Here is a 26,529-nt window from a genome sequence, read left to right on the forward strand (position 1 = left end):
TGTCATCAGGCCCTTGTCTCTTTGCTGTCAGTGTGATATAACTGGCATGCAGGTAGATAAGCAACCACATTCTTAAATAATGATTTAAGCTCCTCCTCTTTAGAGACTCTGCTTCTATCCTTCTATCCTCCTTCCATCCTAAAAGTCTTTTTGATGGCAGAAGGCAGAATTTATCTTACATAAGAGGACATCTTTTCTCTCTCTTTAATGTCTGATGATCCTTAAAAGAAACTTTCTTGTTTTGTAGTAGACGAAATAACTTTATTAACTCTTTATGTATATTTCCCTCCTAATATAGGTAAATACTTTTTTGTGTGTGACTTTTTTTTTATTTAGTTTAAGCAATGAAAGAAGGACATAAAACAAAAGCTCTCTGTTTGCATAGTACTTTCGTTCCTGGCTATTCTGTATTCCCTTTGTGTCATCTTTAGTGATTTTTAAGTATGACACACAATAAATAATATTTAGGTGCTGCCCAGCCCAAGTTTATCAGTTAATTGAACTTTTGCAGATATATTTTTCAAGTCAGATTATTCTGAACCTATAAACATGGTATGTATTGGTACATTAATCAATACATTGATGCAAACATTGCTACAGTTTCTCTATACCAGTAGATTAATATTTTTATAATTTCATTTAGTGTGTGTGTTGGTGGAGTTTGGAACTGCACTGAGCATGACTGTCCAGGTAATCTTTCAAAATGTTTTTAAATAAAATGTCTCAATTTTTTTTGAATTGAAGAGGAAGATGAAAATGATGTTTATGAGTTCATCTCACATATAACAAGAGATGTAATGATCCATAAATTCAGATACTGAGAGGATAAATGGAAAATTGAACAAAGGATAGCTTTGAGCAGGTGACTGGTCAAAACTTATTGATGTAGTATAAATATTACAAAACCTAAAAAATACATTGAGCTATCCTTTAATAAATTTTGAATTAAATTTAATAACATAATCTAGTAAGTTTGTCAGACGAGTACATTTTAAACACTTTATCTATTCTTTTTGATGAATGATTATTTACCCTAGTCAACTTCCTGCTTTTAAAAAATAAACATAATTTCTTTCTCTGCCTTCTCCTTCTTCTCTCCTTCTCCTTTTTGTTTTATATATATATATTTTTAATTTTTATTTTTTATTTTGATAGTACAATGCTCCGTTGTGGGTGATTCTCATTTTACAACGTTTGATGGTCGACATTATTCTTTTATTGGAATGTGCCAGTACATCCTTGTGAAAGGAACTGGAAAAGATAAATTCACAATTACTTTACAGAAAGCTCACTGTGAACAGGTAGGAACATCTCAAAATGGCCAGAAGAATTTTTTTGTTTTTGTTTTATTTTGTTTTGTTTTTTTTTTTTTGTTTTGTTGTTGTTTTTTTTTCACTCAAGCTCCATTCTAGGTCAAGAGTGGTAATACGTAATATGGTAATAGTGGTAATATGAATGATAATGTAAATTTTCTGCAAAAATCATTGTTAAGATGCTTCACCATTCTTCCTATGACAAAGAAAAAATATTGCTAACTAATCTATGTTATACTGTTGCTTATATGACACATCCTGATTTCAGATATTAAATATGAAAACAAATATGTTTTAGATTAAATACTATGTATCTAATTGTATTTTCTTTCTTAAAAAATGGAATTTATATGTATACTTTTTTGAACATTTCATGCATAACTGCACAATGGACCTAAGTTTTTGGTTACTTCGGAAACCACTATTTTAAGGAGATGATTTTTGACAGGACTGAGTCAGCTTCATGTTTTCTAAATAGATTTGATGAATTTCTTAGCATACTGGAATATTTACTTTAGATCTTTTCTTCAAATAAATACATCAGTTATTTGTAAAGACACACAGATTTTCCTCTCTTTAAATCAGGCAGTCAACATTTTGCAGAAATCTTTAATTTTCTAGTTTTATTCCAGTATGAAATGGTTATTTCCAACAAAAATTCTGAACTACTTTATTTGCTTTTTCTACAGCTTGATTTTTTTTTTGCAGTATATCAGAGTCCAAATAAATTTTCTACACAGAATCCCAATTCTCTTTGTTCTTTTCCTCATTGAATTTTTTATGTTTAGTATTCCACTTAAATGTATTGGAGAGCTATATTAATAATGTGCTATGAAAAACATAACTATTGGCACTTTGTTGAGAACATTTTTATTTAATGTTCTATGTACAATATAGGTAGGTATATGGTATACTTAATGTACTATATAAATACAAATTTTATTGGTAATGGGGCTATATATTATACGTTAAGTACTTTATTATATTACTTATACTCAAGCCTTCTATATACCAGGAATTCTTATCTATGTGCACTCTCTTTCTCGTTTCTTCTTCCTCCTCTCTCTCTTGCTTTCTCCCGTTCCCCTCTCCCATCATCCCTATCTCTTTCTGTGTCCTATTTCTCTCTCATTCCTTTAACCAATCACTTGATTTTTATGCAGAACCTTGGCTTGGTCTGCCTTCAGTCTATAACTCTAATTCTGGAGGATGATTTTAACAAACAAGTGACCCTTAGTAGAGGAGGACAAATCCTTACCAGTCCTAACCAAGGCTTCAATCTGAATGGTAAGAAGCAATGCTAATGATGTACTTGCCTTACACTGACAACAGCAACAACATTAACAACAACAACAACAACAACAACACCACAACCTGAATGAAGTCTTCTCCCATTGGCCGACTAACCTAACATTTGAGGGCCTATGTGTTGCCGGGTCCTCAGCTAGAGACCTCAGAGATTACCATGTCTATGGGAGCTAGTGTTCACCTCAAGTGGCCTAGAGTTTGCAAGGGGAGAGGTATAACAAAACAGCCCCTTGCATCAAATATAACAAACTCAAAGATATGCACAGGGACTCTGGGGATCTAAGTGAGTACAGTTCACCCAGCCTTGGACAGGAAAGTGCAGGTACAGTCAGGCAAGTTTTGACATCAGATACATCACCTCTGAAGAGGTGTCGTCTCGTTCAGCATTCAAAACAGGATTGTCAGGGTGAAGGAGGTGGGAAAAGTGTTCCATGCAAAGCAAGGAGGTATAAACCGTGCAGTATGATTAGGGGAAACTATAGCTAGTTTGGGACTGCTAAAGCCTGAAGAGGGTAATGGAGAATGTCCAGATATGAGACTAGAGAAATAGGTGGGGGTGACACTGGAGAAAACCTTATCTGCAGAGCGTTGTTATGGTTTTCGTGTTCCTGCCTGTGTTCTAGCATAGTTATTATTAACACTCTCTTTCATTCCCAGAGATGTCCCAATTTGTATTACAAATTACATGGTCGTGCTATTCATTGTCATGCTAAGGGTGTTGAACTTGGTATGAAATTGAATGTGAAATTATCATTATTTGACCATTTTTATGTACAAAGATAACAATCTCATATGGTTCAACCAAATAAATAATAAGTTTCAGTGAGAAGAATGATAGTCTTTCTTTCTCTTTCTTTCTTTCTTTCTTTCTTTCTTTCTTTCTTTCTTTCTTTCTTTCTTTCTTTCTTTCTTTCTTTCTTTCTTTTTTGGTAGACTACTATGGCAACTCCGTGGAAGTGGCTTTAAGAGAGGCTGGCAGGAAACATGGAGGACAGTTAGGGTGTTACTGAAGTCAGTCATGCAGGGACTGAGGAGGAACTAGCGTAAGGCAGTGACAGTGGAGATGGAAAGAAGACAGATTGAAAATAATTAGGAAAAAAAAGTGGTCTGAACCTAGTGATGGATTGGATCAGGGCTGGTTGGGGAAGGGCATCAAAGGCACGATGTGATCAAAGAATGGTTCTTAGATTTTTGGGGGTGGTGACCAGATTGGTGGCAGAAATTGTGATAGGGATACAGGAGCAACTCTCATGTTGGCAGAAGTCATTAGTTCGTACTTGAACACAAGTTTCTTGTCTCTTAAGGTGTCTGGTAAAAATGGTGGCTCTAAAGTGCTGTGCTCTCCTTTTTACTGATAATCTTAGGGGAATGCAGAAGTTTTTAGGAAAGTGCCACTTCCTTATTGAAACATCACCAGTTTGGGGAAAATTACACACACACACACACACACACACACACACACGGGAGTTAAGAAAAAGAGGTCGGATGTCAAATGCTAAGGACTGTCCACACCTGCCAAGAGATGCTAGCCAACTGAAGTTACATGTGGACATGACAATCTATTAAAAAGATCTGCTGAAGTCTTAGAAAGGAGAGACAGAAGGGAAATAGGAGAAAAGAATGCACAGGGTGGCAAAAATTGTCTCTGGAGCACAGGAGCAGGAACTGGGAGCCTGCCTGCTTCATGTCCCTCTCTCTCTCTCTGTCTCTCTCTCTCTCTCTCTGTGTCTCTCTCTCTTGCGTATTTATTTTGAGAGACAGAGTGAGCGAGCATGAGCAGAGGAGGGGCAGAGAGGGAGAGAGAGGGAGAGAGAGAGAGAGAGGGAGAGTCCCAAGCAGGCTTCCCACTACCAGCATGGAGCCTGATGCAGGGCTTGAACCCACAAACTGCAAGATTATGACCTGAGCCAAAACCAAGAGCTGAATGCTTAGCCAACTGAGTCACCCAGGTGCCCCCCTTTTAATGTTTCAAGTTTTTATTGAAATTCTAGTTCCCAGTCTCTTGAAAGAAGAGTTCTGGCGTTATACTCTAGCATTTCAGAACACTGTCTATGAGTCTCAAAGCTGATTTACGTATGTTCTTTTCCCGCAGGAATTGTTGAAATTCAAACTCTGTCATCCTTATTTATTCTTCTAAAAACCACATTTGGTTTGAAGATTCTGTTTGCTATAGATGGGGAAAGAATTTACATTCAACTCACTAGTGCCTGGAAAAGAAGAACATTAGGGCTGTGTGGCACTTTTAATGGGAACATAAGGGATGATTTTCTGTAAGTATGATTTCTGAATAGCTAACATGATTTAATGACTAGTAATTTGGAGGAATCAAATTCTTTCATTAGAAGTGTTTACTTAACTAGTAATAGCTTAGTCATCACTGTTCCAAGAGCTTTATATGATCATCTATTTAAATTTTAAAGAAATCCCCTAATCAGTAGCTCTGTTTTATAAAGAAACTCACTGAGACCCTCAAAGCTCAAAGTCATTTAGCTCAAATACGGTGGGGCTGGGCTGTGAATTGAGTGGTATAACTCAGAGCCTGTGGAATAAGTACCTGTTATTCTCTCCCCTGCCACTTATCAAACTTAACAGTATTTTATTTTTCAATGTGCACTGCTTTTTAAAAATCTTAATATCATTTGGCATTAATGATAGTAAATTTTACCTTTAAAATATTGATATCATTTGGTATGAATGATTCCTCTGAAGTAACATTTTGGCAGGTAAGTTAAATGAATTTTATGATCGTTGGTGTTTCATCAGAAGAAAAGCAATACATTACAGTTGTACCCCTTGTACTGATGATGCAGTTTCACTTACTTGTGAAAAGACAGTGTATGATTTAGTGTAAATGCTTTGGGCACCTGTTCTTGAACTAAGCACTGTGGGACAATTTAAGCAGTATCACATGGTTCGCATCCTCAAAGACCTTGTATTGCAGATCAGGAGGGGATAACAGCCTTTAAGAAATAATGAGGTCAATGCAAGGTATTAATCAACAATACATATAAAAACACTGAGGTAATTTCAAAACGTTAAATGTTGAGCCGTGTGGTCGTGGACAGGGTAACAAAGGAACGTCTCATGAAGAAGCCATTCCCCGAATACCATAGTTTTTAAAACACTTCTGCATATTTTTCCTATTTGGTTTTTTTTCCACCACCTAATCTTTCTTGTGAATTCTGATTTTATTGTTCAAACCAATTCACTCTATTTGCTTCAAAACAGGAGCTCATATACCACCAGACAAAGTTCATTTTGACTCTGTTATCTATGAAACTCTGTCTTTATGTCTGGTTTCCATTTAAAACCGTGAAGGCTTTGAGAATAAGGATGAACCCCTCAATCCTTCTGTTTTTTTTTTTTAATTTTTTTTTCAACGTTTATTTATTTTTGGGACAGAGAGAGACAGAGCATGAACGGGGGAGGGGCAGAGAGAGAAGGAGACACAGAATCGGAAACAGGCTCCAGGCTCCGAGCCATCAGCCCAGAGCCCGACGCGGGGCTCGAACTCACGGACCGCGAGATCGTGACCTGGCTGAAGTCGGTCGCTTAACCGACTGCGCCACCCAGGCGCCCCTCAATCCTTCTGTTCTTAGGAACCCGCATAGAGTCTTTTTTTAACTTGTTTTATTTTTTAGTTTTTAAAATTTACATCCAAATTAGTTAGCATATAGTGCAACAATGATTTCAGGAGTAGATTCCTTAGTGCCCCTTACCCATTTAGCCCATCCCCCCTCCCACAATGCCTCTCATAACCCTCAGTTTGTTCTCCGTATTTATGAGTCGCATAGTCTTATATGCAGTAGACAGTTGAACTAAATGGCGACAGGGCTTTTAGTAGGGCTCCAAGAAAAGAATTTGGAGGGGCAAGGAGAACTGGCATTTACAATTTTAAATTTCAAAAGACAATTTCTTTTACCTTTTCTTCTGTGTGACTAATTTGTTCTTAGGTTGTTTAGTTCTTTATGCTTCATTTGTTTGTAGGTCAGAATATCAATATCTTTATCAGATTCATGAAACAGACTATATTAAGTGGCTTGGCTAAAATGTGCAGAAAAGAAGTTTAAGCCTTCTTTCTCTTTCTTGTTTATCAGAATGGGTTAGCAGTCAGTGTTTAACAGATGGCAGATCTGTCTGCCTCTTTCTCAGGCACCAGTCGCCTCCATGTATAAACATTCAGGCATGATAACAGTGCAGGATAATATTTCAGAGTCATAGATAACTTTTGAACATTGTTTAGCTTTCTAACAAAGCAGTTAAAATTCTTTACTTCATAGAGGTTAATGCGAATCTGCAAACATAGTGGAATGGAAAATATTAATTACTTGAAAATCTTATTACAGTAATTTAAGTGTGGTGAGCCCAAACATTGTTTTATAAAATGAAAACGCAATAAATAAATGGGTCTACATTTTAGTTCCTCCTCTTTTTTGTATTTATTAAGTGGATCAAGTGAAATAAGAGAGTCCATCTCTGAGTCCATTCCTCCTGGGAACCCTGGCTACACCCATCACCTTGACCTATTTTATTGTCCTTTGAAGTGTTGAAGAGAGAAGGAGAGAGGAGACAAAGCAAAGAGCTAGTGCTCTTTAATTTCTTTGAGTCTCAGTGTTCTTGTTTGAACAAAATGAGATTTTGGATTAGGTGTTTGTTATAATGCTTTAGAGTTCTAGAATGGTTTACTTTTGAGGAATTGGGAAAGAGAAAGGGTGGGGACAGGGGATGAGCATTGTGGAATGGCTTGTGAAGCTCCTTTTTATTCTCCTCTCTCAGCTTCCGTGGTGAGAAGCTCCATATAGTTGCTAGTGGCTGAGGTCAGTGGTAACCAAAGTAGCTAATTTAATAGGACAATATAGACAGCTGAGATAAAGCCTACTCTACTATTTGGCCATGTTGTTGGGGCTTTCATTAGTCAAGTATTGCTTGGTCAAAGCTTCCTACAGGAGACCTAACCCAATCTGATCCTTTTTTTTTTTTTTTTTAATGTTTATTTATTTTTGAGAGAGAGAGAGAGAGACAGAGTGTGAGAGGTAGAGAGAGAAGGAGACACAGAATCTGAAGCAGGGTCCAGGCTTTGATCTTTCAGCACAGAGTCTGACATGGGGCTCAGTCTCACAAACTGTGAGATCATGACCTGAGCTGAAGTGGGACACTTAACCAACCGAGCCACCCAGGTGCCCCTCCAACCTGATTCTTTAGGTCGCTTTGACAATGTCTGGTACAGTGTCTAGTCAGGATTGTCACTTATTAAATAATGGTTGATGAGTTATTAAACCTTGATTAAGCCCCTGCTGGTGGGGGCATTTTAGTGTTTGTCCCTTAAGTGTTATTGTGTTTATAAGCCTGGTGTCAGAAGGGTAGATGTTTCTCTTCCATTTTGGTTTGCTGAGGATACTGAAGTGAGAAACTTTGGGTGAAGTAGGGCTTTCATACCATCTTCCCTCAATTTTCTTTTGGTTTGTTTGCCTAACTTCAGGATGGAACCTCAGTATTTCAGTCCTCATAATGGAAATTGAAATACTGAATCAAATACAGGATATTTATATTTGGGACATTTGTCTTTACCCTAAAAGAATCATGTGAGCTACCTGCATCTACCTCTCCCCATGCACCCTAAACCACACACACATTAATGATTTGGTTGTGTGAATGATGTTTCATTAAATTGGTGAGAAGTGGGGTTTGAATCTTGGCTCTGATGCTCACCCGCTGAGTGAATGTTAATATTCTCTGAGCTTCTTCTCTCCTTTCTCTTTAAAATGGGAATCATATTTTCTTCACAAGCCTGAGGCAATTATTAAATAAAACCATATATGTTCACAATTTGACCCATTATAAATTCTTAATAACTAGAAGCTAATATCACACATATTTTTTAAAAGATAGAACATTTTAAGCTCTAAGTTTTCTTTGTAAGTTAAAAAAAATTGTATTCTCCGTTTTCAATATTTGAAGACTATGAAGAAATGAAATGAATTGGAGAGGCTAAGATGCATGTTATCTTTGCTTTTTAGGTCTCCATCAGGCATGATAGAAGGCACCCCTCAACTTCACGCGTATGCTTGGAGAGTTTCCTCCACTTGTTTTGCACCTGTTCATGTTCCTATGGTGGACCCCTGTAACATTAATCAACAAAACAGTAAGTCTTTCTTCCTGCATGTAAACCTGGAGGACAGTTCCATGTATTACTGTCATCTTAGACAATTCGATAATTAGATATGCCTCTTTAAGTAATCTAGGTTATTTTTTATAAAGAACTCCAGAAAATGACTATCTTGTTTCCTGGTTTGCATTCATAAATTTACTTATTTTAGGTGTTGACACCTAAATCCCTAAACTCTTCACAAATGTAGGCTAGCATTTTGGAGATGTCAGATTCTTTAAATTCTAAAGGAAAATCTCTGGAAATACTGTAATAATGCGGTTATAGTCTTGTGATATTTGACTTGAGCTCCACAGTGTGACAGCTCATGTGGATTCTTCTATTGCTATCACATTCATTACCGGCTCTTACTCAGACAGCATGCTATGACTTCATAAGCAGGGGCCAGCGATCCAGGGAGGTCTGTGCCATCAAGTGTGCAACAATTTGAGAGGGTCATGCTCCAGAGTTCCAATCTGCAATGACAGTGTAACAAACAATGCCAAGAATTTATCCTGTACTTGTTTTTGTTTTTTTTTTATGAAAGCCACTGCAAACCATGTGAAAGTCTATTTCACTCATCAATAAAATGAGATGTATTGTTATATACATATATTTTGCAAAATGACTATGAAAAAATTAATATGTATGCTTAAATAAATATTTTTATAATTTTAATTTGTTCCTTTAATTGTTTTGGCTAATTTATTGTTTCTAGGTAGCTATTTTTTATACATTATTAATGTTGTTTGAGTACCTATACAAACCCAGTACAATTTCTGGAATTTTTGGTGATTGTTTGGGAGGAATCTTTTGATTATTACATGATCCTTAGAATTAATTTATAGTTTTGATGTACTGGAAAGAATATAAGATAATGCTTTCAGTGCTGCTAGCTTTTTGTCTAAGCTAGGTTCTAAACTTGTAAAAGATTGTTAACTTCTGTGGTCATTTTTTCTATCTGTAGTAAGAGTATTAGGCTAAAGTCTTGTGGTCTCTATAATTCAATAATTTTTTTAAAAAAGTTTATTCATTTATTTGAGAGAGAAAGAGTGAGGAAGGCAGGGGATGGGCAGAGAGAGAGAGAGAGAGAGAGAGAGAGAGAGAGAGAGGGAGGGAGAATCATAAGCAGGCTCCATACTGTCAGTGCAGAGCCCAATGTAGGGCTCAATCTCACAAATGGTGAGATCATGACCTGGGCTGAAATCAAGAGTCTGATGCTTAACTGACTGAGCGACCCAGTTGCCCCTATAATTCAATACTTTTAATCTCACTCCCATTCAATGATACTTTCCCCCCTATTCTGTCTTAAAATGTCTACTAATAGATTCCCTTCTCCTTCAATTAGTCTTGCTCAGTTTGTTTCTAACTTTCTCAATTCTCTCTTTGATATTTCATCAACTTTATTTTTTGTTTTTTAATAACATGTAAAAGCTGGAGTAGAGTCCAAATGGCAAATTCAATTTCCCTCTGGTCTTTTCTTTATGACCTCCCTGTTACATGCCATTTTATTACGTATATATTTTATCATTTATCCCCCTATCTCATGTCTTCTATGACATATATTTTATTTTATTTTATTTTATTTTTTTATATATGAAATTTATTGACAAATTGGTTTCCATACAACACCCAGTGCTCATCCCAAAAGGTGCCCTCCTCAATACCCATCACCCACCCTCTCCTCCCTCCCACCCCCCATCAACCCTCAGTTTGTTCTCAGTTTTTAACAGTATGACATATATTTTAGATATAATCCTCCTTCAATTTTGTCGTGACCTACTTTAAAAATTTCAAATAGGTAAATTTAGAAAAATCCCCAGAGAAAGGAAAATAAATAAAAGCCAATAATTCTGAAGGATATTTTTTCACAAGGATCTTCTTGAATCACCCTTTTACTTAATGTTAGTAGGAATATTTTTTGATCTACAAATCCTTAAGGCACACGGTAAAAGCCCCACTGATGTATTGCTTTGCTTTGGCATTCCTGGGGATTAGAAGAATGCATGCCAACACAATGCTGTTATAGTCTAAGTTACTTATTTTCGTATACAGTGCAAAAATATAATACTCAGACAATTACCATGTGTTTCCTTACCAAAATAAGTATATTTAAAATATGCAACAAAATACATTCAGGTGTTTTTTTTTTCTTTTAAATTCCAGCTAGTTAACATATAGTGCAATATTAGTTTCAGGTGTAGAATTTAGTCACTTCTATACAACACCCTTGTTGTGCTCATCCCAAGTGCCCTCCTTAATACCCATCACCTATTTAACCCTTCCCCCCACCCATTTCCCCTCCAGTAACCCTCAGTTTGTTCTCTAGAGTTAAGAGTCTGTTTCTTGGTTTGCCTCTCTTTTTTTTTGGCTCCTGTGTGCATTATCCTGTGTGCATATGGTATTTGTCTTTCTCTAACTGGCTTATTTTGCTTAGCATAATACTCTCTAGTTCCACCCATGTCATTGCAAATGGCAAGATTTCATTCATTTTTACAAATAATTTTTTTTTTTTGAAGAAAGTTGGGATCTAGATTGCTGTGTCAAACTTGGTTATTCCTATGATTCTATTTGGTCATTCTCAAGGGAAAAGTCAAGAGATTTCAAGAAGTGATTACATAGACCTATATTTCATAGCCTTTAGTATGTGGCCCAACCCCTAATTTCTATTCATTATTCATGCATTCATGCATTCATAGATTCATTTATCAAACATTGTTGTCAGACATTGTGCTCTGTCCATTGTGACTTGTGCAGACATTGTATTCAATGACTATATGGCAACTGGCACATTACCATTTACCCCAGAGACTTTGTTGGAATGAGATGATTCCCAATCCTTCCTGGATAATTGTGTATTTCAGGGAGTTGCCATAGCATCTACAATCTGGCACCACTATTATTGTGTGTGGCTGTCTGGAGATAAGCCTTCCAATACTCACCAATTCTTTATAGCAGAATTAGGGTGATTTTCTATGATGCTCCTTGGGCAATGGGGTGATTGTGGCCATTTATATTGGCCCTTCTGTAACTCATATTATTCAGGTATAGCACAATATTTTTTGCTAAAAGATTATTAAATATGGATTCAGTGCTGCCACCAATATTATTATAAGTAAAGATAAACCAACAAAATAGTATAAATGGAAAATATTGGCTCTTGTTGAAAATAATAGGCAATTCAGTACATCTAGGAAAGCAAGATGCTTGGATAGTTCTGGAATTTGGTACTTAAGGGTAAGATCTAGACTAGTAAATGAGGTGCTGATGTTTTTGTTGTTGTTGTTATTTATGTATGTATGTATGTATTTTTGTCTTTTAGTTGGATACGCAGCACACTGTGATGTTATCCACCAGGAGCTCTTTGCTCCTTGCCACATCTACATTAGCCCGGGGCTATACTCTCAGCTGTGCCGCCATGATGCATGCAAGTGTGGAAGCGCCTGTCTATGCAATGCTCTTGCCCACTATGCCTACCTCTGTGGCCAGCGTGGTATCAGCATCGATTTCAGAGCTCAGATTTCATTCTGTGGTGAGTATGATAATGGCACAGATAAAGATGATCAGATGACACTTTAGAGATTTTTGCATTGGTAATTACTATGTTTTTTTCTTTTTAAAAGAAAGGTCAGTGTCGCCTAAGATATTTGGAATATGAGTATAGTGTGCAAACCTGAAAAACAAATGAAATACTTCATTTCTTAAAATTGGATGTATATTGGATAAGACACCAATAATTTTTTTTGCTGTTTTTAATATGAGCATTATTAGAGTTGTAACTGCATGGTTTGAGGTATGGAATGGAAATAATGTGAAAAGTTAAAAAAATTATCATAGAAATGTCATATCTAAGTATTGGGAAGTATGGAAAAGCATTATGTGATATGGTAACACAGGTGATTTATATTTAAATAGGTAAGTTATACAACAGGTAATTATCTCATGGTTTTGGTGTCTGTTGTCTCATTCATGGTAGATTGTTTCCTTTCTTTTTCTTTTAAATTAATTAATTAATTAATTAATTAATTAATGACACAGAGAGAGAGAGAGAGACAGACAGACAGACAGAGAATCCCAAGCAGGCTCTGCACTGTCAGTGTGGAGCCTGATGGGGGGCTTGAATTCATGAACCGTGAGACTGTGACCTGAGCTGACATCAAGATTGACATCAGATGCTGACATCAGATGCTTAATCAACTGAGCCACCCGGGTGCCCCGACTGTTTCCTTTCTTTATGCGTTCTATAATTTTTTTATGAGTTAATCTTTGTTAATCTACCCTGCCCCTTTTAGTGTCTTTTATGACCTGGATTTTAGGACCATCACTTTCTCCACCCCCTCCCCCTAGATGTTTCATAAAACTTTTTCCTATCACTCCAGGGGTATCACTGGCCAGTTTTGATATTAATTTCTCAGCTTGGGTTTTCTAAGACAAAAATAACGTCAGTATAAAAGTAGTGTAGATGCCTATGCCACACTGTACAGGTTGTAGGTCTGGGATTTGATTTCTCAGAGGGTAACTTTGTTTCATCATAGGCCCCACAGAATTAGAGAAGCTTTCCTGGTATCTTCCTGTACTATGACCAGATTTCTTGTAGTCCGGGAGTTGGCAAATGGCACCCTTCGGCTTTCTATGTTTTTGTAAATAAAGAGTATTGCCCATAGGTTTACACATTGTCAATGGCTGCTTTTGAGCTACAAGGGCAGGGTTGAATAGCTGTGACAGAGACAGTATGACCTGCAAAGCTGAGGCCATTTACCATTTGGCCCTTTACGGAAAAAGTTTGCTGATCTCTGCTCCAGTACAGCTCTCAGCTGAGGACCCGAGGGTCCAAATTAAAGTTCTCCCGGTTCCTCCCTTGCTTTGTGAAGGGTAAGCTCTCATTTTCTTTTCCACATGAGTTAAATGTAAGGCTCAAGATTACCTGGACCCATTATCCCTCTTTCCTCTAAATTCTGGGTTTTATTTCCCTCTTCTCATGTGGTACCTGAGGAGATGAGCCCTCCCCCATTGTTTTCCTCACAAGATCGGTTATACATTTAACATAATTTCAGTTATGTTTTATCCAGCATTTTCTAGGTTTTATTTTTAAAGGTGTGTTTTTAGATTATTTTCGTTTGCCTAATTTTGGTTTGGTCTAAAGAGATATTGGAAAGATTTAGAAAAAAAGTATGAACACAATTCAGATAGTGAAAAGTAAAAGCTATGAGTATGGATCATTTAAGTCAAGTTTTGCCTTATTTGTAGGAGACTTACAGTTTACTTAGGTTTAAATAATGTCACCAGCAAGATGATGTCAATATAGCAGTGAATACATCTAAAATGTGACATCAGGAAGGTTATTTGGACATGTAAAATACCTTAAATATTAAAAAATATGGTATAGGCTATTAAAGACTGTTAGGGAATGTCACATTAAAACCGTTTCAAAAGAGGATACGTCTGTTCCACTCCTATTGAGGCAAATACAGTTGATCATTGAACAACGTGGGAGTGAGGGGCACTGATCTCCCACCCACCCACAGTCAAAAACCGCTATAATTTTTGACTCTCCCGAACACTTAGCTACTAATCACTTACTCTTACCCACAAGTCTTACTGATAATATAAACAGTCAATAAACACACATTTTGTGTATGTATTATGTAGTATATTCTTACAATAAAATAAGCTAGAGAAAAGAATGTTAAAATCATAAAGAAAAGAAAATACATTTACTACTATTCTGTATTTGTTGAAAAAAATCCAAGTGTAGGTAGACGAACGCACATAGTTCAAACCTGTGTTGTTCAACGGTCGGTTGTAAGCATTTTATTTATTTATTTGCTTATTTATCTATTTGCTTATTTGTTTATTGTTTCTGTTCCAAGCCTCTATAATGTTCTAAGCCTATTGATGTAATATATCTTTGTTTTTCATAACTTATGTCTATCATAGACCTAGAGCCCAGCGTAAATGCCTCTGTACCCTGTGACAATTCTTCTCAACTGATGCTCCTTCGTCCTAGGGGTCGTGTGTCAGAAGGGAATGCTGTACCATCACTGCTCTTCCTTCTGCCGCCGCTCCTGCACAACTCTCGCTGCCCCTGAGCAGTGTAACGATGACTGTGCGGAGGGCTGCAACTGTCCTGAAGGCAAATACTATGAAGACACGCTTAGCTTTTGCGTGCCCATGTAAGTCACCGGAATGGGTGGGCAGGATCCAGTGTTTCTCTCTCCTTTTTCCTTTTCAGGTTAAATGGAGTTTCATGCTTGTTTCATTTCTCTCTCTTTTTTTCAAATTTAATTGACTCAGCACCATTTACTGGAAAATAAATTTTCTCCACTATTGAACAGCTACTTTTTCCCTAAAATAAGTGTGCGTATATGCAAAGATCTGCATGTGAGTTGTTTCATTAATGTTTCTTAATGTCTTTGCCTTTACTTGTTTTTTTTTTTTTAACCCGGTACATGTTTAATAGCCGCAGGAAGAGCTAAGAAATGTGATGGTTCATCCCAAAGTTTATTTCTACTTGTTTTAACCATACCAAAATTAATAACAAAGTTTGTTTCACAGTCACGTGACAGTGCTTTTAGGAGCAAGATTGGACTGTCTATCAGGACTCAGAAATTCCTCCGATCTCATGTGAGATATAGGCTTTTGTCTTATAAGCTGAAATGATGTATCAATTGTTTTTCTCTGAAGTGCATTCAGGGACATTTTTTTTTTTTTTTTTTTTTGCGACGGAAACAACACAGTCTGTACTGTGACTAAGACGTTACAGAATTTGTACTATAGAAAATACAATCTGGAAGTACACAGGACTCCAGATGTAACCAGTTCCTACCATTCATATAACAGAATTGCATGCCAGCTCCTAGAATAATGTCATCTTTAGAGTATGCCTCAGAGTTACCAATTCAGAGCATAATGTCTGCTTGATTTTAGTGTTTTTTAAGATTAATATCCTATTTTATTAACTTAACCTTTTTTTTTATTATTACAGATTTCACTGCCGGTGTCACTATAGGGGCAGCGTTTATCAACCTGGGGAGCTCATCCCAACACCGTCGGGCTTATGGTAGATTTTAATGATGGGGATGTACTTGACAACATGTACTAATACAATTTTTTAATCAAAACTGTAAATTTAAATGTGACTTCTGTAATTTCAAATATACAGATAACTTTAATGTGGCCTTTTAGGCCATATATTTTTAAAATTTTTAATGTTTTATTTTTATTTTTGAGAGACAGAGAGAGAGACAGAGAGACAGAGCACACGTGGGGGAGGGCAGAAAGTGAGGGAGACAGAAGCAGGCTCCAGGCTCTGCGCTGTCTGCACAGAGCCCGATGTGGGGCTCGAACCCATGAACCGTGAGATCATGACTTGAGTCGATGTCAGACGCTTAACCGACTGAGCCCCTCAGGAGCCCATCAGCCATATATCTCTTACATTTCAGCAGGGAATGCCCAAGTCTTATGCTCATAACTGCAGAAAACAGTTACGAATTGAAGCAACATGGAAGCCCTTTAATTAATTTGGTTCTCAGATAGAAGTATGGCAAGTTGCTGAGAGGTTTCAGTTGGCCTGAACCACATCACACACTGGAGTCAGTGAACCCCCTCCCTAGTGACGTTGATCCTAGTGAGATAACACTTACTCATGGCTAACACGCTTTCCTGTTGTAACCTGTTAGGTGAAAATGAGGACACATCCATGCAGCAGTCCACACTTACTTTCATCCAACTCGTAAGCTCCCTCTTTCAGTGGCACCAGAGGAACACCTGACAGAAGATAATAGTAACAGTAACGATTATAATAATGTTACCTAGCCGTTTCTGTGCACGTTCTGCAGTCCTGGTGCCATTCTACACGTTTTATGTCTATTACTAAAACACTCATCACTCTATTTATGTCTATTACTAAAACACTCACCCCTAAGAGATTAGCACTGTTGCTTTAGCCCCAGTGTACAGGTGAGGAAAATGAGGCACAGGCAGTTAAACAACTTGGGAACAGAGCCGATTTTCAATTCTGGGGAACCTGGCTCTGCAGTGCTTGCTCCATTGGCCACTTGGCTCGGCAGCTTATTTTGTATCTATGGCAGAATGCTGTTTATGGTCAATTTACCTTTGTTGTTGTCTCCATTTCCCTTCCTACCACCCCTCAATCAAGACACAAAGGCAACCTGCTCTTGAATCTTCCTCTCCTAGGTTTTGCTACCGGCCAGTTTCCCAAACTAATTTGGGAGCCATTTTTGACTTTTTCCTCCTGCTCAACGTTTCCAGCCAGTAACTGCCAACCACAGTGGACTTTTTACTTTCTGGATATGGGTGAAATTCCTTCCCTCATTCCCAACCCTACTTGCTAGCAATGTCTCTCACTGTCTCTTTTTTGGACATTTCCACCTGGTTTTCTTGCCTCTAGTCTTGCCCCCTTCCACATTACCTCAGTGTTATATCTGTTTAGAATTTAAAGTAATTGGATTTATTTCAGTAAACTTGGCAAAAGGAACCATCCCACCTCAATAAGGAAAAAAAAAATTCCATTAGTGTAGTGACCTCACGTACCGTTCCTCTCAAAAAGCCTATGTCCCAGAGAGAGTATGATACGGAAGACCAGGATCTGTGCCCTGAGATCTGTATGTCTCAGTTCCTCTCTGTCATGCACAGTGTGAGTAAATCATAGCTCTGAGTGTTATCTCAGTGTTACATGATGCATAAGCATAGTTTTCATGTGATATGGCCAGGTATGTTAGTCTGCTTCTCCATCTGGGCTCAAATATAGAACACATGATCTGGTCCAAAGCTGAAGTAAAAACTGTCTATGTTGGAGTTATTCAGAAATGATGTGTTTGTTTCCTATCTTGATTTCTTCTTTACATTGAGATATAATTAAGTGATAGCTTCTTAAGGGATTTTCAAGATTAATCTTGCTTGATTTGCTTTGCCGTATGCCCTGAATTTAGATCCTAATTTGCAAGGAGAATGTGACTCCATTCTATCTTCAACATTGCTGCCAGAATGAGTTTTCTAGAATTGGAACCAACCATATTACTTCTCCACTTAAGGTCTCCGGGATAAATAAAGTCTCAGCGTCTTAATGGAGGTGGCCTTTGCCTCTTTGCCACCTACGTCTCCTGTCACTTCTTGCGTTGTACTGTGTTACACGGAACACCGTTCTACCACATGTGGCTTTGTACCACATCTCCTCTGAGTGTCATAGCCTTCCTGCTTTATCCATATCATAACCTCCATCCATTCTTTAAAACTGTCCCGACTTTACCTTCTTTGATTGTCTTGATGTCAGTTGCCAACAGATTTTAAGACATTTTTCTGTGCTTTACTTCTGTATCTTAAACATATTTCCATGTTGCATATGTCACACTGCATAAATTATTTATTTATATGTCTTCCTTTCTTATTAGAACATAAGCACTTGGGTAAAGGCTATGACTTTCAGTTTTTGTATCCCCCATGCCCATTGCAGTGCCCCGCACATACATGTTTGATAAATACTGAACTGAAATAGCTCTCTTCAGTGTTGGAGCTGAAGTTTGGATCAAGCTAAGCCAAACACTTATTTGATTGTTTTTGAAATACAGAAAAAACTGAGTTGTGGCTTCATGAATTAACTATTTGTTTGCTTCTACTAGCCAGTGTTCAAATGGGACTGTGAAATGTGATGAGCCAGCAACGCCCTCTACTGGTAAGATCTAGTAGATGTTTTCCTTAAAGAGAACGCAGCTCCAACCCTGCTGCCATTTTTCTGGAAATCATATATCCATCACAGCCTTCCTTGCCAATGTGCATGAATATAGTCTTGGGAATATTCCTCAATATGGTGCTCCAGTGCTTCCTAACTTTTTTCACTTTCATAATTATAATAATTGTAGGACATCCTGGGGTGACCTTGCAAGGCTGCTGAGGGGCAGAGCTGATCGACCTAGGGGATGTTGTTGCCTAGATGCTGCCTACCCCAGAACCACCTCAGGTGCATGGAGGGCTTTAGGCATATGTATCCAGGTACCTGTTGAAACCCACTTGTGGAGCAGTAATTGCCAAACTAGACCAGGACTTCTCAGATTTAATGTGTACACAATCACCTGGGGACCTTGGTAAAACATTAATTCTGATCCAGCAAGTCAGGGTTGATGTCTGAGACTCTACATCTCTGCTTATGACCAAGGTGATGTCATTGCCACTGGTTCTTGGACTCTAGGACTAGCAGCCATTAATGAAAAATGTCTTCTAAGATGACATCTACTTCCATCTCTATTTAGAATCCCACTTAACACTTGCTAATCATTCCTGAAAATCCTATCTATTAGGGCACCCTATAAATTATTTTTTTTCACCATAATGCCTCAAATTTTTAGTTATTGTTCAGAAATTCTAGAGAAATCATAAACAACACTACTTTCATTGCTTATAACAGATAGCGTCTAGATTGATAAAAAGGAGCTATTGTTTTGTTATTTATTTGCATGGTCTTGTATATGCTATTATAAATTAGCCTTGATTTATAGGCCCTGGATTTGCATAATGATAAGGATTCAAGCTATCTAGAAGCTATCTAGGCTTCCTTACAGAGTATGTTCAAGGACCACACATACTCAGTAACAACTGGGCCATCCTTTTCTTGTCCCATTTGCTTCAGTGTGGCTGAGAATAAAGAGGGGAAAATCCAGGTGGCCAGACTTCTCACAGAGGAATGCACAAGATTTGATCCTATTGGCCCCAAACAAGGGAGCTTGTTTAATCCCTCTGAGCCCAAAAACTTTCTGGAAGAATATGTAGCCCTTACCCTGTCTATAATTATGTTTACTTCTGCACTTCTACAGTATAGTGAGGATTGATATAAATAATGACTCAGAGGCGGAGCAAGATCTAAAAGTATTATGTGTTCATTGTAAATACACAGCTTTGTAAGAGCTTCAGTGTATTATATTACCAGTCCCCCCAAAATTGAAAATGTATGTTTGGATTAATCAAAATACCCTGTTTCTTGACCTCAGAAAATTACATAATTATTGCTTTGGGGAAGGCAGTTAAGATTTTCAAACTCAGAATAGGTTTTAAACATTTAGGAGACAAAAGAGTCTTCCTAGAAAAGGTTTGTAAGCTCCTCAAACAAATATTACAGAGTCAGAGCATCATCTAATAATAACTGGTAAGATATTCTATGGTGAATTCTGCTTTGATGACAAATGCATGTCAATATGGTTATTTGTCTGTGGAGGAAATACAATGCTAAGGGTATTTTATCTGTGCCTTTTTCTCTAAAGTTCATGCCTGTCCTGAGGGAAAAGTGTATTTTGACTGCAGATTTCCTGACCCTGAATTGCCAGCTGGTGGTGTAAATTGTGAGACTACATGTGCAAACCTGGCCATGAACTTCACTTGCGCCCCATCCTCACCCTGTATAAGTGGCTGTGTTTGTGCTCCAGGGTAAGTCTCTTTTTAAAAAAAAAATAGAGCGTTCAGGATTTGACAGAAAATGCAACAGCTCTTAATAACATTATTTATAAACATAGCTAAAATTGTTGATCTGCCTGGTGGTTAACTTTGAGTTTGTAACTAGGAGACTATTGTAATTATTTTGTTATATTCATGTAATATATCACATATATTTGAAATACTACATACGACGTATAACAAATGATTCAATATGTCACACATATGTTATATATACAATATTATTAAAGTAATACAAAGAATTGAGGAGAGGATTCATATCAGGATGGACTTGGCATTTCTCTCCTGGTTTAACTGCAATTTTGGGAAAGTGATAGTGACCCCGTGTCCATTCAAAATACTTTAAGTGCGTATCTTTTGTATATTCTGTGGTGCTGTTAATGTCGTGGAAGTTAAGTTATAATAGTGATGCTAATGTTTTATTTAATAGATGTTACAGAAACTGGTGTGTTGAGGCTACATAGGGCAGTGGGTAATAGTGGGAACTCTGGCTGCAAACACACCAGAGTTCAAATCCCAGCTCTGCTGACGTTGGCTGAGTGATTATTCCGCAAGTTTCTTTTAAGCTGTTAGGTTTGTGAGATATGGTGTATGTCTACTACTATCTTTGTAATTTCTTTAGTGGCAGTAATACCTTGTACACAGGAAAAGCACATACAGAATCTGGCAGCTATCAGCCTCTTCACAGGCACATATAACATCTGGTCTCACTGGCCCTCCGTCTTCTGGTAGTGAATTGAGGCAGTGCATAGAGAGAGGCCACCTAAGGCAAACAGGTCACCCATTCTTCCTTGGTGAATATATTCACACAGAGGGATTCCTGAGCTCAGTTTGTGTAAACCATGAGCAAAGAAGAAAGAGGTTTTGTGGTCTGTTTCTCAAGAGAGTTGCATTTGTCTAAATGGTCCCCATCTGGAATAGGTAAAAGAGTCAAGTGACTTGGGAATGTACCAATCTCTTTAGAAAGGAAGGACATAAGAGATTGAAAGAACGACTGCCCATGCATGGGAAAATAAAGGCAGGTAAAAATCAAGTTATAGAGCAGATGAGCGAGGAAGACATTTTAGTAAAAAGGACAAGGGAAATATAACTGTTATTACGCTAAAATAATTGAAACCTACAACATTGCTTCATTTATTTGATTTGATTGTGACTCAAGGATGTATGGCTGATTAGATAAAGCTGCATCCTAATTTTCTTTCATATGTTTGCAGCTGATGCCATTATTTATTTATTGTTATCTATTTACTGTTACCTTTGACTTTTAGTTTAACAATGATTTTTTATTTACTTGTGCAACTTCATTACAAAAATTAAAGAAATTTTCTCCCACCTTGTCGTCTTATATTGAAGTAAATATAGTTGGAATTAACTAAGAGGCCTCTGAATGATTTGGAAATAAGTTTTATTACATAGAACTTTCTGTTATAAAGCTATTCATGGTAACACTATTTGGATTGTTTTCCATATGATCTTGGCTGGCTTATTTTAGGGCAATAAACCTGGTGTCACCAGTTTTCGTGGAGCTCGTCATCATGACAGCAATTTATCGAGTCTGAAAAATCCTCAGACCTCAGCTTAGAAATCACTGTGGATTAAAGAAATAGAAAGTAACAGAGTGGAAAGAGTCATACAGAAATGGGTTCAAACATTGGCTCTCCTTATTGGCTGAAGTATCTCAGGGCAAGTGACTTAACCACCTGGAATCTCAGTTTCCTCTTTTTTAAAATGTACATACAAATATCTATTTCATGGGGGTGGAGTATGTGCAGTGCACCATCATACGGTACTCATGTGTGGCACACTGTGTTGAGCTACCGTGTCGTAGGGGGGCGCTACTAAAATACATTTATACGATGACAACAGAATCTACCTTATGGGATTGTCTCTAGGTTTAGGGGAGTTAGTGCTCTATTTAAAGTGGTTAGAACAGTGTCTGGGCCATAGAAAGCACTCAAAAATATTAGTTTGTTCTGTTGATTTTATTATCTTTGCAAGACATTTAATGAAGTACTTGCATTGGAAGATTCATTGCGATGAAATGAAGTAAAGTAAAGGTGTTTATAAATTTCTATGTATAGGGAGTGTGGGACGTAAAAGATTGCACTAAACTAAGTCTTAAATGATGAAAAGTTTTTCAGGAAGAGCAAGGGAGGAGAAGGGTTTTCCAGGCAGAGGAGACATGGCAATGCCCAAGGAAAGTGGCTAGAAGTTTGGGAGGGTTGAGCTGAGAAAATGCAGACTGTAGGATTCTGTTGTCTGGAGAGAGAAATCTAAATGAGATAACACAGCATTTATAGAGGTAGGTTCATTTATTCACCTTCACTCAACAACTGAGTGTCTGGTATTATGCTAGACATTGGGACGCAATCATCAAGATACTCATGGTCTTCCCCAGTGGAGCTTGAAGTCTAACGGACAACATGTACATTGAATAAGGAGTTACAGTGCTGTGCTAGAAGAGATGTGAGAGTGAAAGCAGAGAAGGAAACAAATGGCATCATTTCTATTCGAGAGAAGAGGCAAGAATTCAGGATTCCTGACTTCTGTGTTAATTTTGATAGCATTGAATTATAACATTTTATTTTATTTTTGAAAAATTAAAATATTAAAATAATTTTATTTTTGAGAGAGAGAGAGAGAGAGAGAGAGAGAGAGACAAAGTGTGAGTAGGAGAGGAGTAGAGAGAGAGGGAGACACAGACTCTGAAGCAGGCTCTAGGCTCTGAGCTGTCAGCATACGGCCTGATGCGGGGCTCAAACTCCTGAGTCATGAGATCATGACCTGAGCTGAAGTCGGACACTTAACTCACCCGGCGCCCCTGAATTATAACATTTTAAAGCAAATTCAGAAAAAATCTTCATATAGTTTGTCTATTTTTAGTAGCTATTTGTTTTTATTAGTTTGCCATTATTTTTTTTTGATAGAGAGCGCGCATGAGGGGTGGGGACAGAGGAAGAGGGAGAGGGAATCTTAAGCAGGCCCCATGCTCAGCTCTCAAGCTCACGACTGTGAGATCATGATGAGCTGAGCCGAAATCAAGAGTCGGATGAGCCACCCACTTGCCCCTTAAATTATTATATTATAGTTATATTATTATAATTTAAATTTTATTAGTAATATTTTATTATTGTTTATGAAATAAATTCTTGAGAAAAGATTTTAAGAATATTGAAAAATATATGTATATATTTATATTAAAGGTATTGGAATATATATCATATACAATACGTATTTAATCTTCATATCAAAATATTTTGAAAATACAACAAAGTTAATTCTCATTTGAGATTATGAGATTTAATTTTATATTTCATAGATACTTAAAGATACTTTTTTGTGGGATAATTTTTCAAGAAGGAAATAACACATCAAAGGAAACCAGCAATCAAAGTTTATGTAAATAACCAACAACGTGAAACACTTGATGTAATGCTTTTTATTCAAAGCACATCTTAACTAAATTCTCATGCTTTTAAATTTAAGCACTTCCATAAGGAGCTTTTGATTACTCTCTTTGTCCTGCAACAGAAAATGTTATCTATCTCACAATTTACTATTTTGTTGAAAAATCGTTAGACCCCGCAGATTGTTTTCTTTTAAGTAGCAAATATTAATAAAAGGAGCCCTCACTTATTCTTTAAATGTTCTTTTCAGAATAGCTCACTGTCACCAGAAATTTAAGCTTCTGTTTTTGTTTTATGGTGCTAAGCAATACCAAAAATGTTAAAATATTGCATCCAATCACTTGCCTGGCATTTTATTTACTACCATGATAGGCAAGGTACTGTGTGAGAAGAGGGAGATAAAGATTAGATCTAACCCCATCATAGGTCAGATGGAACATACCTGTGTATGCTGTAAGGAACATAGATGGTGTTGAATATGACAAGATTGCTGATTTTTTAAAAACTGAAATTAGTAGTTTATACTAAATAGTATTTACTTCTTCACTGGGAAGAATGGCAGAGCACAAAGGGAAGTGTTATGTTCCTGAAAGCTGTCCATGCATCTGGAAAGATTGGGAGTACCTCTCGGGAGAAGTGATTGCTACACCATGTTATACCTGGTAATGAGATCCATTTATTTTACAACGTTTTTCCTAAGCAATTGTATTTGATCATTTTGTATTTACTTAATGTGACTGACTTCAGCAACAAAACAAATCAAGGCGGAGTAAATAAGATTTTAAAGGCATTCAGGAGTTGGTGGAGAGTTACTGTCTATAGTGGAATCATACCATTATTTTGGGGCATATTTGTTCAACCCAGAAGAAAACTGAAATGTGAAAGTTTGGAAATTTAACTAGTAAAAATATCTCAAGTTTGTAAGAAAGTAATAAATGTTCCAAAGAGAAGATCACATTTAATGGAAATGTTTCTTTTTGGAAATAAGCCAAAACAACACCACAGAACAAAACTGAAATAGAGTTTCCTTAAAATGTGGAAACAAATTCCAAGCTCCTGAACAATGTCATGTGTAATGTATTTAAACTGATCGAAATATAGGAGATGGCATTGTGGGCTTTTTTGCTGCCATCAGGACTATATTTGATTTTTCACTCTGGCATCTCTTATCAGATGACCCAAGCACAATTTTTAGGCTTGGTTGTGGTGTCTCAGAGTATATTGAAACAAAGTGATAAATATAGGCCTAACTTGTCAGTGTAATAAATGTTATTGAGCCAACTGGCAATATTTCTAAGGGCCATGGGCTCAGTGAATGTTCTTGAATACAAACCTTACAGTGTTTATACTGCTTGAAAACCACTAATTAGAGCCAAATGTCTTAGAAAGATAACTGGAATTCTTTTTTGATAGTGTTTGTCGACGAGGAATGTTCAATTGCACATATTATCCATGCCCAGCCGTGTGCACAATATATGGGGACCGGCATTATCATTCTTTTGATGGACTGGAATATGACTATATCAGTGATTGCCAAGTATTTTTGATAAAGGTATGTCACAACTATGTACTTTTATTTGCACTTGTGTGAAGACTTAATGTGAAAAACAAGTGTGCTGCTACATGCTATATCAAATCCAAATGTCATTTAAAAAACCTATAAAAGTTATAGCAATTTTAAACATTCCCTTGACTCATTCTTAAGGTTTATTCTTTATAGGTGATGGGCTAATTCTTAAACTTTCTGTGCTTCTGTTTTGTCATTTGTAAAATGGAGATAATAATTGTAGCTGTCTCCTGGGGGTAATTCTTAGGATTAAATAAGATAAATGTATGTAAATCTCTTAGATAATGTTTGATATATAGTAAGTGTTCAATAAATGTCAGCCATATTTATTTTTATTGGCTTAGTTTGGTGAATACAAATATAAGACATCAAACCAGCATTGAATAATATATATTGTTTATGGTTATAGCAATAAAGAGACATTACTCTTAATTCTAGACATGTTATCTTGATGCTATCCTGCAGTTAACCCTGGGCTTTGTATATCTGATAAAAGCCTTAAAATTTCTCATGTTTAGTGTGCTTAGATTTTCCTTATACCTGAGTTTTATTTAAACATCATTGATTCCAGAATTGAATTTCTAAATCTAAAACGTAAGTTTTAGAAAGAAGCTTTACAAGAATAAAGAAAATAATATCTTTTCTTCCAGCAAGGTAACTTGTGATTATCTTGAATGCATGTTTTTTTTTCCCCCGAGTAAGGCTTTTATGTTATTAGAGGTTTGTGTGTGATCCTGTTCTTTTAAGCATATTTCAACAAAGTAGACACATTCCTATTTTATATTAGTTCTATTAAATAGAAAATGAACAGTAAAATCGAAAGTGTTCCAAACTTAAACAACTCCTGCTTATGCTTTAAACCATTAAATTTCCCATTTGGGAAATATTCTCAGTCAGCCTCCATTATGAGCAGCTTTAAGTTTCTTAAAGAATAGATCCAAATTTGTCCAGGAAAATTCTAAAGTTGAGAAGATTGGGATCATGCCTTACATTTGTTTTTTCCTCCCCAAGTCATTTTGCAAAATAATGGGCCTTTGGTGAACTATTACTAACTACTTATTTGAGCTGTATGCTCTGCCTGGCTTTTTCTTAACCTCTCATTTGTCTTCACGGTAGAGAAATCATACTGTTTACTCGTCTTTTTAAAATAATGATTGTGCAGAAAGCATTTCAAGTAGAATATTTGTCTCAACTCTGGTTCCTGGTGAAATGAAAGTATGTCCTTATGTTTGATGCTGAATGACTAGAGCAGCCTTTTTTTTTCTTTTCTTTTCTTTTTTTCTTTTTTTCCTTTTACTGACACTGCACTATAACAGCATTCCATTTTTC

General features: G+C 36.8%; 1 protein-coding gene across 1 annotated transcript in view; it reads left to right on the top strand.

The window, feature by feature from the left end:
• OTOGL (otogelin like) overlaps nucleotides 1-26,529 on the top strand; it is a 140,699-nt gene that overhangs the window by 32,955 nt on the left and 81,215 nt on the right. Inside the window, exons 14-25 of the mRNA XM_019835272.3 lie at nucleotides 644-690; nucleotides 1,156-1,301; nucleotides 2,477-2,600; nucleotides 4,714-4,891; nucleotides 8,639-8,763; nucleotides 12,089-12,298; nucleotides 14,774-14,939; nucleotides 15,752-15,826; nucleotides 18,405-18,457; nucleotides 20,037-20,199; nucleotides 24,188-24,295; nucleotides 25,047-25,185. Coding sequence (XP_019690831.2) covers nucleotides 644-690; nucleotides 1,156-1,301; nucleotides 2,477-2,600; nucleotides 4,714-4,891; nucleotides 8,639-8,763; nucleotides 12,089-12,298; nucleotides 14,774-14,939; nucleotides 15,752-15,826; nucleotides 18,405-18,457; nucleotides 20,037-20,199; nucleotides 24,188-24,295; nucleotides 25,047-25,185 — 1,534 coding nt within the window. The remainder of the gene's footprint in view (nucleotides 1-643; nucleotides 691-1,155; nucleotides 1,302-2,476; nucleotides 2,601-4,713; nucleotides 4,892-8,638; nucleotides 8,764-12,088; nucleotides 12,299-14,773; nucleotides 14,940-15,751; nucleotides 15,827-18,404; nucleotides 18,458-20,036; nucleotides 20,200-24,187; nucleotides 24,296-25,046; nucleotides 25,186-26,529) is intronic.

This window comes from Felis catus, chromosome B4 (genome assembly GCF_018350175.1).
Source record: "Felis catus isolate Fca126 chromosome B4, F.catus_Fca126_mat1.0, whole genome shotgun sequence".
Taxonomy (NCBI): domain Eukaryota; kingdom Metazoa; phylum Chordata; class Mammalia; order Carnivora; family Felidae; genus Felis; species Felis catus.